At 48.5% G+C, this 16,406-nt stretch overlaps 1 protein-coding gene across 2 annotated transcripts in view; it reads left to right on the top strand.

Annotated features, from left to right (window-relative positions):
• CREB5 (cAMP responsive element binding protein 5) overlaps positions 1-16,406 on the top strand; it is a 491,776-nt gene that overhangs the window by 204,274 nt on the left and 271,096 nt on the right. For both annotated transcript variants that reach the window (XM_075558234.1, XM_075558233.1), the window contains exon 5: positions 6,796-6,968. In XM_075558234.1, the coding sequence (XP_075414349.1) occupies positions 6,796-6,968 (173 nt within the window). The remainder of the gene's footprint in view (positions 1-6,795; positions 6,969-16,406) is intronic.

Raw genomic sequence — 16,406 nt, 5'->3', positions numbered from 1 at the left:
GTCTTTGGTTATTGCTACAAGAGCCATTTACTGTGAAAGTGATTCCAACTCATGCTCTCCACCTGCGTCAGAGTGTAACTTTGTGCCAGTAATTGACTTTTCATAAGCAGACCCTCGACTTTTTCTTTGTGTGGTATCTCCGGGTGGACAAGAACCTCCAACCTTTTGGTTAGTAGCCGAGCTCATTCATGGTTGACACCACACTGGGACTCCTTCCTTTCATATCTCGGCACCTTGCTAAATGTTTCTGGCAAAGGGGGACATCTGTATCTTTAAATTATTATTTCATAAGAAGTGCGGTGACTGGAAGTGAGTCTCATGGTATGGGTTATGGTATTAAATGTGTTCACATTAAGATTAGGATAATAATAGCTACCCCATATGGTTACCATGAGCATTAGATCTGTGGTTTATAAAACATATAAACCTGAGTAGTGCCTGGCTTAAAATAAGTTCTCAAATGTAGTTTTCCTTGACATTGATTACTGTGATTCCATTTTGTGAAAATATCATTTCTGGAGCAACATAGACTATGTCTAATCCCATGAATATTGAAGCATGACCTTCTAAATTTTTTCCACTGTAGACAACATATACCCCAATTCCTCTACTATTTTTTCTGTGATGTGTTTCAGGGACCTCATTACTTCTATTTCTTCCTTTTCATCAGTTGGCCTCTTACAATGTGGTGGCCAAATGTGGTTGGACCCTCCACTAGATCAATCACTTCTTGATCTGGACGCTGCACTTCTCCAAAAACAACCTAGATGTAGGTTAGCATTTTTGGAGGCCAGCTCACACAGTTGGCTCAAATAAGCCCAATTCTGCTCTCCAGACCATCAGCTTTACCTCCCAACTTTGTGTCAGCTGCTGATTTGACAAGCACGACTTTTCCATCTTCATCCAAACCGTTGATAAAAATGTTAAACAAGAAACGGCCAAAGTCTGAGCCTCAAAGAACACCCGGGAGTCTTCCCTTCCAGTGGACACCCAGTGCTTAAGGCCGTTGCTCCCAGCTCCAGATCTACCCACCTGTGCTCCCCACAGTCGCCCAACAAGAGTCTTTGTGTGTTTGAAATTGGGTTTTTAACTTACCTAGAGGTAAAGTGTTATTATTTTAACTAATAAGGATAGGTTTGAGCCCGTCTTTGGAGGAACATGAAGGGAAACATCATTTCATATTTGAGTTACCATGCAATGCTTAAGAAAAAAACGAAAAGATTCATATCCCCTTAATGTAAATGATAATGTTTTGCTTGGTTGTTCCTTTTTCCAGAGTATTTTGAGATGACTTTCTGGGTCTGGGGGAAGGAGGCTTGGACATCTGCAGACTTTATGTGTTGGGAAAAGAGGAGAACATTGAAGAATACGCCTGTCTCTAGTGAAGATCACAGAATTAAAAGTTGATGTAAATGTGTTCGTCTTTCTGAGCCTTTTGGAAGAAGGGCTGAGATACATTCCTCAATGGTAGTTTTTCTCATTTTTAATGTTACTCAGAGAAGGGCATTTTTTTGAGGATACTTAAAAGACAAATCTTATTTACCATGATTTACTCTGATGAAATCGTGACCAAGCTCTCGGTATTGTAGTGTCAGCCAGTTTTTGTTTGTCTTTCATGGTGAAGATAAAGAATGGTTGTTACTATTGTTTGGGCCAAAGCGCTCAAAACTTGGTCTTCTTTTGACACCTTCCTGCCAGGATTTGTTTAATATTCCCAAGTATATGCACCATCTTCCGGTCTCTTCTGACTCCTTGTCCTCTCTAGTTCTCCAACTCATAATTTCATTGAGTATATTAGCATCTGCTAGGCTAGGGAGGACATTCTACACAAGTCTCACTTCTGAGGTGAACTTTAGCATTCAGAACATGCCTCACACTACCTTTAGGTTTTAGAACTCTCTACAATGGCTCCCAGAACTACTGAAAGTGACTCTCATGGGATTATGACTTATTATAGCAAAAAGATACATATTAAAACCAGCTAAGGATTCCATGATGCTCACCTTCCCGACACGATCGCTGAAGACAAAGCGGGTGTATAAGCAAATGTGGTGAAGAAAAGCTTATGGAGCCCGGCTATCAAAAGATATAGCGTCTAGGGTCTAAAAGACTCGAAGAAAAACAAGCGGCCATCTAGCTCAGAAGCAACAAAGCCCACATGGAAGAAGCACACCAGCTGGTGTGATCACAAGGTGTCAAAGGGATCAGTTATCAGGCATCAAAAAACAAACAATCAAATCATTTTGAATGAGGGATAGTGCAGATTGGGGACCCAAGACCCATCTGTAGGCAACTGGACATCTCCTTATGGAAGGGTCGCAGGGAGGAGATGAGCCAGTCAGGGCGCAGTGTAGCAACCATGAAACATAAAACTTTCTTCTAGCTCCTGAATGCTTCCTCCACCCCACTATCATGATCCCAATTCTATCTTACAAATCTGGCTAGACCAAAGGATGTACACTGGTACAGATAGGAACTGGAAACACAGGGAATCCAGGGTGAATGATCCTTTCAGGATCAGTGGTGAGAGTGGAGATACTGGGAGGTTGGAGGGAGGGTGGGGTAGAATGGGGGGGGGGCAATTATAACCTCCTCCCTGTGTGATGGACAACAGAAAAGTCGGTGAAGGGAGACATAGGACAATGTAAGATATGATAAAATAGTAACATAAATTATCAAGGGTTCATGGGGGCGAGCAAGGGGAGAGAGGGAAAATGAGGAGCTGATGCCAGGGGCTTGAGTGGAGAGCAAATGTTTTAAGAATGATGAGAGCAATGAATACACAGATGTGCTTTACACAATTGATATATGTATGGATTGTGATAAGAGTTGTATGAGCCCCCAATAAAATGACTTTTAAAATAAGATAAAATAAAACCAGCCAAGGGAAGAGACACATGGGCCAGAGCTCAGGAAAGTTCCAGTTATGTAGTTCAAGTGGAGTCAGGAGCAAAGTTTGCCCCCAGTATTATGTGTGACAATTTGAATGGAGCACTGGCAGCCAGGGGAGCCTAACCAAGCCTTGGTGTCCAGCATTTGTGTGTTTTTAATTGGAGCTCCATGATTGTTGGTCTGCATAGTCAACTTAATCCTCTAGAATCTCAGGTTCCTTTATCTCTAGTGCCTTAGGAGGTCAAGTTGTTACCTTGCGACTCGAAGTTCCTACCATAGACTTTCCAACATGACCCACGTTCCCCAGCCAAAGAAACTCTTCCTAGAGGTCACCTTCCAGGAGAAGCCGGCGAAGACCAGAACTCTCTTTGGGGAAGGTTAGTTCTTTATAGCACCACATCTAATCCCAAGGTCAATACGTAGAAAGTTATCACTCTAAAAGATTGTCAGGGGCCATAGGTCAGAGTTCATCAGGCTACATATGCTAGGGAGGTTGTATTACAGATCACTCATTCACCCAACTCACCCAACTCAGATTTATTCAGTCTCCTTGGCAATGGAGACACAGTGGTGAGTTAAATTAAATTATTCCTTCCCTCTTTGGGCTTATCCTTTGGTGGGAGAAACAGATCATCACAAGCAACCATAAACCTAAAAGAAAACTCCAGTGAGGGAATTGGAAACTGGTGTCCCCGCTTGTGGCGGTCAGAGGAGTCTTTCCCACTTGGTGATCAATTTGAGATTTGCAGGCAGTCAGGAAAATCATCGGGGCAGAGGACGCAGGGTATGGCAAGGGCCTGTGCTGAAGTGGAGCATGGTCAGAGGAGGCCCGGAAGATTCCAGCAGAGTTCGGTGACTCACAGGAAACACAGTGGAGGTGGAGTGAAATGAAATGGGAAGGAGCCAGGGCTTCCCCTGGTCCCGTAGGTTCCACAAAGGGTGTTTTCAGACTCTTCTGAATAACGGGGAGCCAGTGGAGAGGCTTTAGGGGGTGGTGTGGAATCTGATACGGTTAGATTTGCATGTTACAAATATGGTTGTTGGGTATGGTGTGGAAAGAGATGGAAGAGAATACAGTGTGAGCGATGAGAGGCTGGTGAGGAGGGCACGGCCTATTCCAGGAAGGGAGCCATGGAGTTCAGTGTGGAGTGGTGGAAGCAGAGATGGAAAGAAGCAAAAGAAAGGAGGGGCGCTTAGATCAAATTGGTGATACTTTGGGGCTGCTTGTGGGAATGATGGAAAAGAGGTGTCAAGAGTGGCTCAAGGCCAGTTCATTCCTTTTATATTTTGTTTGTGGAGTTAAAGGGTGGGAATTGTACAAACTGAATGGCATCACTGCCTTGGCAGCCTCTGGGTGGCCAAGAAGGTGGGGAAAATTCTAAAATGAGGGCCAGAAATCCTTTTGAGCTTTGGAATGACTATTGAAAAAAAGAAGTGGCTATGAGTGGGCGAGGAAGCCTGCCAATCAGCAATAGAAAGACGTGGCGACCTGGAAACTGGCGTAGCTCCACTCTGTTCTGCCGGGCCATGGCGAGTCGGAAGTTCCCTTGACAACCCCGACATGAGCAAGCTGGGAAACTGAGTGTCTTTGAAGGTCTTCACCATGGAGTACGTAATGCCTGCTCATTGTGTGCCTCGTCAAGAAGCAGAGAGATACGTTTATAAGGTTCATTTTCAAAAGAAATAACACAAGTATATTTAAGTTCGTAATTCCTTTTAGAGCTTCAGGGGACAAGAAGCCCCGAAAACAAGAAACCCCTAAAGCCCACTGCCATAGAACCAGTCCTGACTCATCTTGACCCGATCCATCGAGGGTTTCTCAGAGAGTGAGTCTTTATGGAGCTGGTAGGTGTGAGCAGTCACCTTTGTGGTTAGCAGCCCAACACCGAACCCAAGGCATCACCAGACCCCGAACAAAGATCTCCAGCATAGTCTTGCGCTGCCGCTCCACCACAAACCACTCTTTCCTTTGGTCTTATGTTAGCCCGCCATGGTATTTTCTCACCCAAGAAAAACCTTGCAGTTTGTAAGAGGAGACTTTGGTAGGGCCGGCATATATGAGGCCGTCCACGCGCTTGGAATCCCACCACATGGTCGGCTTGCGGTCTACGCCAGGTGCTGTTTCCATCTGGACTCCTGACAGACTGTGTGGTCAGGATTTAGAAATCAGAACTATGAGCAAGAAAGGTGCTATGTGATGGCCCAAACCACCCGAAATACCATATATGTTATCACCATCATTTAGCACGTAGTGCAGGAAATCCTGTTCTTTGCAGAAGAACTGCAAGGAACCACGTCTAGCTCTCCTGGGTAACATTTATTTTTCCCTTTGCTAACCCCAAAGTGCCGACGGATATATATGTTTCCCCCAGTAAATTGCTAGTGACATTCCATTTCTTCCCCCCTAGCCTCAAGCCACTGCCCAGCTGACCCCTGGGATTTCACTAACATTCAGGACTGCAGAGTGGTTTACAGAGGCCCCGGGACTGCCCTGGCCTATTCTGTGACTCCTCTGCCCGTCAATTTCTCTATTGTGTGGGCCACTCCATTCCAACTCGCCATGGCCCGACAGAACCCAGTAAACTGCCCTGTAGGACTTCAAGGGCTGTAATCTTGCTGGGAGCAGATTGACAGGCCTAGTCTGCTAGGGAGTAGCTGGTGGGGGTGAGTTGCCAGAGGTGCTAACAGGGGGATGCTTAACCATCTACCACCAGGGCTCCTTTGTCTGTTTCAGATCCCCTTCTGACATCCCTACGCTGTGTGTGTGTGTGTGTGTGTGTGTGTGTGTGTGTGTCCGTCCCTCTGGTTGCTCCAGGTACTTTGTGACTCTGAAGGGCTGGCTTTTAAGCCAGCTCCCTCTTACCCAATTCACCTTACTTTTGTGACTTTTAAACAAAGCTCATGTCAACCTTGCTCTCTGCTTCCTTGAGTGACACAGGTACCTCCTTCGTGTCGGCGTTGGTTTGTTCATGAAGCGTATGCTTACAGAATGACTTTTTCTAGAAACGTGGCCGACTGGTCATGCTCTTTTAGCTTGGATCCCAGGTGCACATCCTCACTTCAAATGGTCCAGCTTAATTCCACAGGTTGACCAGCTAATATATCATGATGGCCCAGATTGTGGTTTGCAAAAGTAGCAGTTTTCAGGGAAGGGATCAAGGAGAGGGGCCTGGGATCTCTATATTTGTATTTCTTTATAGATAGCTGTAACTCTGCTTCTGTATCTATATCTATGTCTATATAAGCTCACTCCCACTGAGTTAATGCTGACTCGTCGCGAGCCCCCCTGTGGGTTTCTGAGACTGTAACTGTAACTTGGAGCTTATGGTGGTTTCGAACTGCCGACCATGAGGAATCATAACTCAACACATCACCACCACACCGCTGGAGGCCCTTATGTATAGATATGTGCATCTATAAAGATCTATATCTAGATATGTCTATATTGATTTCTCTATATCTAGAGACATTTGTATATCATTCTGCTGGTAGGAGTGGAAAGGATACGGAAGCCATCATCTTGTCAACCAAAGCGGGGTACAGAAGGGTTTTTTCACTCAAACACAGTATTAGGCGCTGACCACACGACTCCTTTCCAGTGCTGTCTTTATCACAGCCAGACAGCGGAGTGCTACTCAAAAGGTCCCTGATGGAAATCTCGAGTCAAGATGGGATTGAGCGAGTGATTAGCAACTGCCACAATAATATCCCATTTGCTTTACTCTAAGGGGGGGGGGGCTGTTCTTCTTCATCTCCTTAGAGCCGTTGGTGCAAACAGGGTGGAATGGCCCAAGTCTTGCGAGTTCACTGATGACCAGATGCCCTGCCTTGGCCATTGAGAGCCTGAGGGAAGAATGAACGTTTTCCTTCTTCTGACCTCTCACCTCTGTCTTCTCTGGGCAGAGCATCTCAATGCACAACCCGGTCAGCGGAGCCATGACCGGGCCTGGCGCTCACCAGCTTGGCAGCTCCCGGATGTCCAACCACGACACCAGCGTGGTGATTCAGCAAGCCATGCCATCTCCGCAGTCCAGCTCCGTCATCACACAAGCCCCTTCCACCAACCGCCAGATCGGGTAAGGAGGCCTCCTCTGCTCTCCCTGGGTCTTGGCTGGAGCTGGAAGAAGGTTCGGACCTTCTCATTGCTGATGCTCAGTTAGGAGGCGTCGGAAGGTGGTTTTCCTGGCGGGTATGGTATTGCCCGGAGCGCTAGAGTGTTGTTTTTTATCGGGAGGGAGGGAAGGCGCGCCTCAGTGTGGTGGAAGCTGTTCTGATGGGAGACTTTGGAAGGAACAGTTGAGTCATTCTGTTTCCTTGTTTCTCCCACAAGGCTTGTGACCTTGAACATGGCAGCGGGGGAACTCACCCCCTTCTTGTTGGCAAACACTCCCTTGCTGGTTACCCTTTCTGCTCGACTGGGCCCTATGTCTGTCTGGAGCAGAACAGACTGAGCAGGCAGGGGCTCCCTCTCACACTTATGTCAGAAGACAGCTTGGAGGCATCACACAACATTGGTGGAACAGTCGTGGTGCAGAATGCCGCATACCTTGTGTTCTAGGTCGGAAAAAGCTGTCACTTGCTTCTTGGTGCCATGCGATGGCTCTAGCCCTTTGCTGCTCGAAGCATGCTCTGCAGACAAGCAGGGCTGCCGTCGTCCTGGGGATTCTAGATTCTAGAAAGGCAGCAGCCCTAGCCCTGCCTCAGACCGCTGACTTCGAATCCACATCTTAAGATGACTCCAGGAACTTCCAGGTGACTGCTGTACACATTCCTGTTTGGGGGAAACACATGTAGGAAGTGGCAGGGCAGCTGGAAATTCTACGTGTGATGCGGCCAGCTTGGAAGATTACAGCGATCCACAAGAGAGGATTAGCGCCATCAACCAAGGGTTCGTGAGTGGAGCTCCTACATGTCCTAGCCCCGAGGAGTGCGCAGAAACATGCAAGGGGTTCAGATGCGGCACCAACTCGAGGATGGTGAAGGCCGTCCGTAGACCAGTTCACACACAGGCCGCTGTGTCCTTGCTTGAAAGAGGAGCCTTGAATACAGCACCACACTGGCCCCACCATTAACAAGAGTGGAGTCTTGCATTCTGATCTCAGTTCTCCTCTTGACTTCTTGACTTTGTGCAGTTCATTCAGAGTGTCAGCATCCTTATCTCCTGAAGGAGGATGCCCTCTGCCTTTGCAGCTCCATGAGAGTAGAGTTAGGATGAAATGCAAAAACGTGAGGGCATTCAGAAGCTCGAGTCTCATGGTAAATGTCTATCGTTGGGTGCTATGCATCAGTGGGGTGCAGTTCCTCGGAGCCTTGCTCTATAATAGGAAGGGAAGTCTGCTCTGTTTGGTACATCAGAGTTTGGCTTACTGAACACTGGATAGGGTGATTAAAGGAAAAAAAATCAGAAGGTGCCCCACAATTTGTCAGCGTGCTTTTTCCCCTACTTGTTTTTAATGTTTGTGAAGATGGCAGGCCAACAATGAACACTAGCTTACTTCTCTTTCACTCACTGCCATCAAGTCGATGCTGACTCATGGCCAGTATACAGGACAGGGGAGAACTGCCCTGTCAGTTTCTGAGACGGTAACTCTTCATGGGAGTAGAAGGCCCATCTTTCTCCCTGGGAGTGGCTGGTGGTTTCTGAACTGCTGAACTGGAACTTAGCAGCCCAGTGTGTACCCACTCTGCCCACCAGCGGGGCTCCTATCCAGCTACAGTGGAGTCCATTCCAAGGGGGGAATTCTGGTCCTCACACCGATCAACCTCTTAAGAAGGCTCCCCGTTCACAAAGGGGGGTTGTGGGTAACGACTTTTGTGTGTGCGCGAACTCAGGTGTGCTTGCTGCAGCACTTGATTTTCTATGTCACGAGCCAGCACAGTAACCCGGTCCTTGGAATGGCTGGCTTTGTTTGAAGAAGCCCAGGTTAAACTGGCTGATGTGTCTGTTAAGAATTTCTTTTCTTCTTAAGTGAGCCTACGTCTACGTCTACAAGAACCCACAATATGCACCAGCAGGGTCAATGGGCTCATGAAAGACGGCGTGGAAAGCTCAGGTCATTTCTCCACTTTGTGGCTTGACTTTGGGCAGACAATTCACAGTTAAGCCAACTAATTATGATTATTTTCTTTTTCTTCCAAGGGGGAATTAAAAGGGAAAAAGTAAAACAAAAAACAAACGTAAAATGTGCCAGAGTTTACTAGCAGTTTTATAACATTCTTTCCCCCCTGGAGTCCTCTGGCCTTCCCCAGCTCAACCGCCCACCCCCAACCCCACCTCCTTCCCTCTTGGAGGCTCCGTACTCCTCACTGTGAGCACAGAGTTGGCTTTTGTGAAGCAGTCTTTGAAGGGGTATAGCCCTAACTGCTCAGAGGGGTGGTTGACTGTCCTGAATTTGCCTGGCTTGTCTTGTAGATTTGGCCGTGTCACTGTGCTTGGATATGGAGGGAGTGCTTCACTGGTAGGAATGACCTCCCATCCCACCCCATCTTCCAATTTAGCCCCGGTCCTGGGGTGCTCTGTGTCTCTCCTGGTGTGTCCTAGGAGATAATTGCCACTTTTAGGAGTCTGTCTCCTTGCCAAGCATGAGGGAGGCTGTTTCTTTTCTTCGATTCTTCCCTGGTGTGCTTACCATGTTGATTCAAACCCACACATCCCATCATTTCCATTTTCTCTCCCTGTGACCTATCCAAAACCTTGCCCGGATTATCCTGGGGGCTCAGCAAGCGACAGCCCAACCCATATCCCCAGTGGATTCAGTATTAAACTCTAGGTGGTACCATTTGGGGATGGTTTGCTTTTTGCTTTCCCTCAGCGAAGAGGAAATGAGTACTTATTTTAAAACATGAGTTTCCTCTGGAGACTGTGTCTTTAAATGAACATTTGAAATTGCAGATAGCTTTTCTCGTTTAAAAAAAATATTTCCGAGGCTGCACAGAACCATATTGTAGTAATATTCTGATTTTTATCACAACCTCAAATATTTAAGTGTCAAAATCTGGCCAAGCCACCTGCAAATGTTTGCCATGGCTTCAGGCCAACACAAACAGCAAACAGCAATGAAAGTCTTCATTCAGACTCCAGCTTGGGCCGCATCTAGCCAGAGAGGCTGGGACCCACCTGTGCCCACGCACTGTGCTTTTTCTCTGCAGCTTGTGGGTGGGTTCATGACTGGAACTTGGTGAGAGAGGGAGACCCTGGCTCCTGCCAACCCCCCCACTCTCCTTCCTCCTCCCAGTGCTTTGGCTTCTGCCTCCAGTCCCACTTCTGCCCCTTTCCACTTCTCTCCTTCCATGGTGCATTTTCAGTTCAGAGTCTTGAAGATACCGGGAGCTGTTTTGACCTAATGAGGAGAGAGATCAGGTTATCAGAGGATGACTTGGGGCAAAGCGCCTACATCTCCGTGCTTTATATACTTACTGAACCAGCACTGGGCCGAAGCAGACCAAAAAGGGTTGGGATGCAAAAATCCAAACAAACCCTCTCATGAGTGGGCAGATCAGCAAGGTGGGTAACGTCCACCCTGCTCCACTGCAACTGCCCACACTGTGCCTCCTGCCCAGTTCTGTAAATGTAGCGCTATAATCCCAATAGAAACTGGAGGGCAGTATAAATATCCCAAATTATACTCGTGTGGTTAGGCAGGCTAGAAAAACACACAGCTCAAGGGAGTGTGGGAGGCTTCCTCAAACTAGTGACTACTTGTGCTTAGTCAACCTGGCAGACGCTCTGTCGGGAAGACTGTCTTTGGCTGATGGATGGGAGCGTTTTAGGAGATAAGTTTCCCAGATGGGGGGGTGGGAGTGGGGAGGGTGGAAAATAAGAGTGAGCTGTGGCCATGGGGGAGACAAGAGATCGAAAACAAGCATGTGTTTTAGACGGGATCAGTTCAGCCTTGGGCCAAAGTCGTGGCAGATTCTGAACACTGCATGGCAGCTGTCTCTGCTAGTTCTCTGTCTTGGACTGGTCAATTCGGAATCAAGGCAGCACAGCCCTGAAGGAGCAGTGGGCGAGCAGGTCGCACGCTTTATCTCCTTCTCTTCTCACACATTCGACGATTTTTCTTTTCGTAGGAACCAATGATCAGGGAAGTGGGTGGCTATTATCTTAATGGAACCCAGATTTCCTTAAGAAATCTGCTTCTCTTTATGGGTAAATGATAATAGGCCATTCGCGCTCGGAGCATTGGTGATTCCGTGGTAGAGTTCCTGCCTTCCATGTGCCAGTCTTGGATTTGATTACCAGCCAAGGCACCTCATGTGTAGGCATCACCCACCTGTCAGTGGAGGCGTGGGCATTCTTATGATGCTGAGCAGGCTACATTGACGCTTCTAGACCAAGACAGACTAGGAAGACATGCCTGGAGATCTGCTACTGAAAAATCAGCCAATGAAAACGTTATGAATTACAATCATGTAATCTCCATCCGATAACGCACAGAGCCCGGCAGTGTCTCATTTTGTTGGGCCGAGGGTATGCGAAGACAGCTCACACTAACAATGCATACCCAGTCGTTCTGCCGGAGAACACAGAAGATCAGATAAGTTCCACAAAAGTGCATGCCAGCACAGGTTTCTGACACGCGTGTGGAGGTACTGCCAAAATGCATTCAACTGGCTTCCTTTCTCACTTCCCTGCATGGAATGGGGCAGATATGTAAACCTGGGAGGTTATGCGTAAAGCAGTATGGGTCAGTGATTGTTTACACCAAAGCTGATGTTTGGACCAAAGGTGGCCCTTTGGGGACTATTCTGATGGAGTTAATAGGTTGGCCAGCTGCATCTGGAAACTGGGAAGTAATGTTTAATAAGGGAACCCCTCCCTGATCTTACAACTGCTTTTATTCTAGACCCGTGAATGTCCATGTAATGGGCAGCAACGAGGCCTGTGCTCCTGAAAACCTCTTTGTGCGGGGCTGTAGCTAAGCAGTACAGATCTAGTCATCAGAAACGTATGTAAGATGCTCTAGAGGTAAACCTGGTTTTCTGTAAAAATTAAAGCAATGGCAGTTCATAATTTATACTTTTCCCTTTATAACCCTCACCCTCAGGAGGTCAGGTGTCACTCAGCGGACAGGGTCAAGAAAAACAAGAAAAAGGGGAGAGAGAAAAACCAGGCCACATGTCGGCATTCGCTGCATCAAAGGCATGCCCGCCTTCCTTCTCAGGGAGAGTCATGTGGGCCTGCTCGGGGAGTTGGCTCTTGCTGCGCAATGTGTCCGTCCATCCAGCGGGGCATGTTCATTGATTTGAGAGGTCTGGCGGCATTGTTAGGAGTTCCAAACCCACCATCACTATCATCGAGTCAACACGGACGCATAGCAACCCCATAGGTAGGACAGGGTAGAACCGCCCGTGTGGGTTTCTGAGGCTAAACCTGTTAGCAGGAGTGGAAAGCCCCCTTCTCTCGCTCATGGAGCAGCTGGTGGTTTGGAACTGCTGACCTTTCGGATCACAGCCCAACTCGCAACCACTCTGCTTGGGTGTAGTAAATAATTAAGATCTTGGCTAGTAACTGAAAGGCTGCTGGTTCAACCCCACTGAGAGGCACCTTGGGAGATAAGCTTGTTTATCTACCTCTGGGCAACCGGTAAAGGAAAACATTAATGAAGCTTTACTCCGACACACCTGAGGCTCCTGGGAGTTAGAATGACGTCAACGTCAATGTCAACTGTACGCTGACTTATGTTTCCTTTGTGTTGACTGGAGGCACGGGGGGATGAGCTAGGCAGGGGGTAAATGATGGCATCACACGAAAGTACGGTCTAAAAGAAGATTTCGACAAGGAGCCTGAGTGTCCGAATACCCTTCCCCAGGGAATGCCTATGTACACCAGTCCATTAGGAATGATTTTCTTCAGGGTCTCAGACCCAAGGGAGCGCAGCCAACTTGCTGCTGGGGACCCAGGTCCCTCCTTCCTGATTCAGGGAGCAGCGCGGGCCCCCGCGGGTCCTGGGCCTCTGGCGCTGGGCTGGAGCCCTTGGCCAGGACAAGGTGAAATCCCTTGGAGTCAGGCAGACCAGCAGCCAGTGTTTCCTGCTGGGTGTGTTGCTGAAGATCGCAGCGAGGAACACAGCTTTATTGTGCGAGAGTTGCTGGATCTTTCTCAGCCCGAGAACATTTACGAGGGCCCTTCAGGGGGATGCTTTCTGGGAGGGTTGAGGGACTTAACCATCTGGTGGCCGTGAAACCCCATGGAGAGGCCGAGAAATCTCTCTGACGAGGAGGGGGGCCGCGGCCTTCCCCTCACAGGGCTTTATGTGGGGAACAAAACATGAAGCATGGATACTTTATGAAATATAATGTTTCTTCACATCCAAAAGTTGTAACACCATGTGGTCCTGCGGCCAGAGCATGGGGGCAGGGCCAGAGCACCAGCGCACATGCCGGGTCTTCCAGGAAGCAGCAGCTCACCCTGCGTGGGACACGTCAATGAGTCGGGGTCTTGCCTCTGACTCCTCTTTGTTGAGGAGTCTTGGCGCCTAACCTGGGTCAAAGCATGCTCATCAACATGGGGGAGAGTTCGAAGGCCCTTCGTGAGAGGCTTAAACTCCTAGAAACTCCCTCGGTGAGCAGTCTGATGCTAACATTCGCCAGACAGCTCATGAGCCAGCACTGAGCTGGCATTTGGGGTGCGATTTCACAACAGCCGGGAGGGGGAGGCATCACGTGTTGTTGTGTATCACCCTCCAGTTGCTCAGACTCATAGTGACTGCAATGCCCCATGGAGCAAAAGGCTTTCTGGTCCTGCACCATCCCCATCCACGACTTGGGATTGGAGCTTTGTGATGGATTGGGTTTCCAGGCCTTTCTTCCTAGCCCATCAGTCTGGCGGCTCTGCTAAACCCCGATCAGCATGAGAGTAAGGCACAAGTCTCCCCTGACACATGAGAGGTGGGTGTGCTTGAGCCGTAAGGACGGGGTCTCATGCCTACTAATGTGACAATCCTGCCACCAAACCAGTTTTACTGCACCAAGAAGAGAAGTAACGTGTCTCAAGCCACCAGGCCATAGGGGTTGGATGAGATCTGCTGGAGGCCCAAGCTCAGGTTTGTCCCTGTGCTTCTCACCCTAGCTCTGCCACTGCCGTGGGGGATACAGGGGCATGGCTGGGGATCCTTTCACCAAAGTCGTCGGCTGATGTGCAGGCTCTCCAGCTATGGGGCGAGGGTCTCTGTGCTCTCGTGCTCCTGCAGCCAGGCAAAGGGCAGACAGGAACTCACACCGAGATGTCAGCAGCTGCTTCATCCTGCCGGAGAAACTTCAGAGACAATTCTCTGGCCCTTAAAGCAGGGGGTCATTCAGGGAATGCCTGAACTCACAGAAGTCTGAAGCTGAGACCTCCCAACCCAATCCCTTCATTTGTAAGAACAGAAATCCACCCTAGAAAGGTGATTGCCCTTGTCTCCCGTCACATGGCTCCAGCCACGCTGGCTCCTTGGCGTTTGAGAGGACCACTGTCCTCTGCCCAGGTGAAGTGTGACTTCTGAGCATGTTCTGCTGAAGACAGGCAGCTTTGTTTGTGAGCTCTCTGGAGGAAGACTTCATATCTGGACCTTACCAAGAGCGGTTCTGCTCACCAAGGTTCAAGAAGCCTCCAGACGGTCAGGTATGTGCGCATTTTTCTTCCGAAGTGTTTAGAACACATCGGCACAGTCGAAGGTCTCCCTCTGGAAAACTACAGAAAATCCAGACATATGTTCTTTGGTACAGTACATTGCAAAGATTGGCCAGGAAAGTGAGAGCTTGCTCAGAACCAAACCGCTTTGGGTGAGAGGAGATGGGCTATGGAATCATGGGGACCATGGTGTCGGAAGTCTTGGGGTTAGGTCCGGCCTGGTAAGGAGCGGTAAGGTTTGCCCTGGAGGCACCACAGCTCATGGGGATACCACGTGTGTCAGGATTTTCAGAAGCAGATTGCCTGGCCTGTCTCCCAATCGCGTTGTTAACAGGCAAACATGTGAAACATGCGTCTCATCAGGGACTCCCTAGAACAGTAGCCAAACGCCAAACCAAATCCATTGCCATCAAGTCAACTCTGACTCAAAGCAGCCCTACAGGACACAGTAGAATTGCTCTTTGGTGTTTCCTGGTCTTTCCATCTTTATGGGAACAGGAACCCTCTTGTTGCTTCTGCAGAGCATCTGTTGGGTGGGAACCGATGCCCTTGTGGTAAGTAGCCCAACATTGAAGCCATGATGCTACCAGGCTTCCTTAGGACCCTACAGGCTCAGTCATTAAAAAGTATGCAAACTTGGCCAGGTGCTCACCTCCCCTAGGTCATAATGGGTTCCTTTGAAAAAGTTAACCAAGGTATCACAGATCATAAATCAAGCTCACTGCCTTCCAATAGATTTCTACTCATAGCGACCCTATAGGACAGAGTAGAACTGCCCTTGTGGGGTTTCTGAGGCGCTAACTTTGTGGGAGTAGAAAACCTTGTCTTCTGTGAAGCAGCCAGTATTTTTATTTGCTTGCTTGTTTGTTTTTGTCATCTTTAAGGTTCAAACCACTGTCCTTGGAGTTAGCAGCCCAATGCATAACCTCTAGGCCACCAGGGCGCCATAAAAATCACAAATATCAGACCCAGCTCCCCAATCCTTGTTTAGTCCCTCTCTTCTGTCTCAAATGCATTTTCTCCCAGGTTTTGTTTCCTGCCGGGCGCTGAGCTTGGAAGGAGCTCTGTGATCTGCTTCCCGGGAGTCCGGGTGCCCCAGCGCGAGATGAAATGAGAGGGCACAAGCCTCAGTGCAGGGAAAGACCAGCTCTCCGCTCGGATGCCGAGGAGACCTGCCTTCCAGGCTCCACAACCAAGCAAAGAACAACCACTCCTTGTTTTTGCCAGGTGCTCTGTTTACAAGAGCATGTTTTCCTTTATTATCCACTAATTTAGCACGCATCATTCGGTTATGGGAATTAACACACACACCCCCCCCCCCCACTTGACAGTTGAGCTGAGTGAGGCTCGGAGATTAAGTGACTTGCCCCAGGTCATGCTGAACATGGCAGGCGCCGGGACTGGAGCCTAGGCCTGGATCTCTGCAGGCTCTGGTTTCCTCTCCCTTAAAATGAGGAGGTAGCACTAGAAAATTCTCCAAGTCCTTAGGTGTGAAAGCTTCTTGGGTCTTTGGTTTTGGAAGCTATTCGTTGAGGGTTCCTTGCTGCCTGTGAAACTCTGTACAGTGTCTTCCTTGGCCCTCATCCTATCAAGAAGTTGTACTTTTATGCTCACTTAGTGAAAAACATCTTATTTTGGGAGATATGGCCAGAAAAGTACCCAAACCACAACTCAGTAGTGAATGATGTGAAATGAGTCCCATGCAAGGAGCTTGGACGATGATTTTGCCAGACACAATTGTGTGGACTGATGCAGCCCGCTGTCTGGTTTTCTGGCCTGACTGATGATGATGATGGTGGTGGTGATGATTATGATACTTGTTGAAAGACTTGAGACGCAGGGTTTTAGCTTACAAGTTAGAGTCTCGAATCCCTAATCCATGGCTGGGAGGATATAAAAG

Source organism: Tenrec ecaudatus, chromosome 9, assembly GCF_050624435.1.
Source record: "Tenrec ecaudatus isolate mTenEca1 chromosome 9, mTenEca1.hap1, whole genome shotgun sequence".
Classification (NCBI taxonomy): Eukaryota; Metazoa; Chordata; class Mammalia; order Afrosoricida; family Tenrecidae; genus Tenrec; species Tenrec ecaudatus.
The sequence above is the reverse complement of the archived record's forward strand: the minus strand, read 5'-3'. Positions and strand labels throughout refer to the sequence as shown.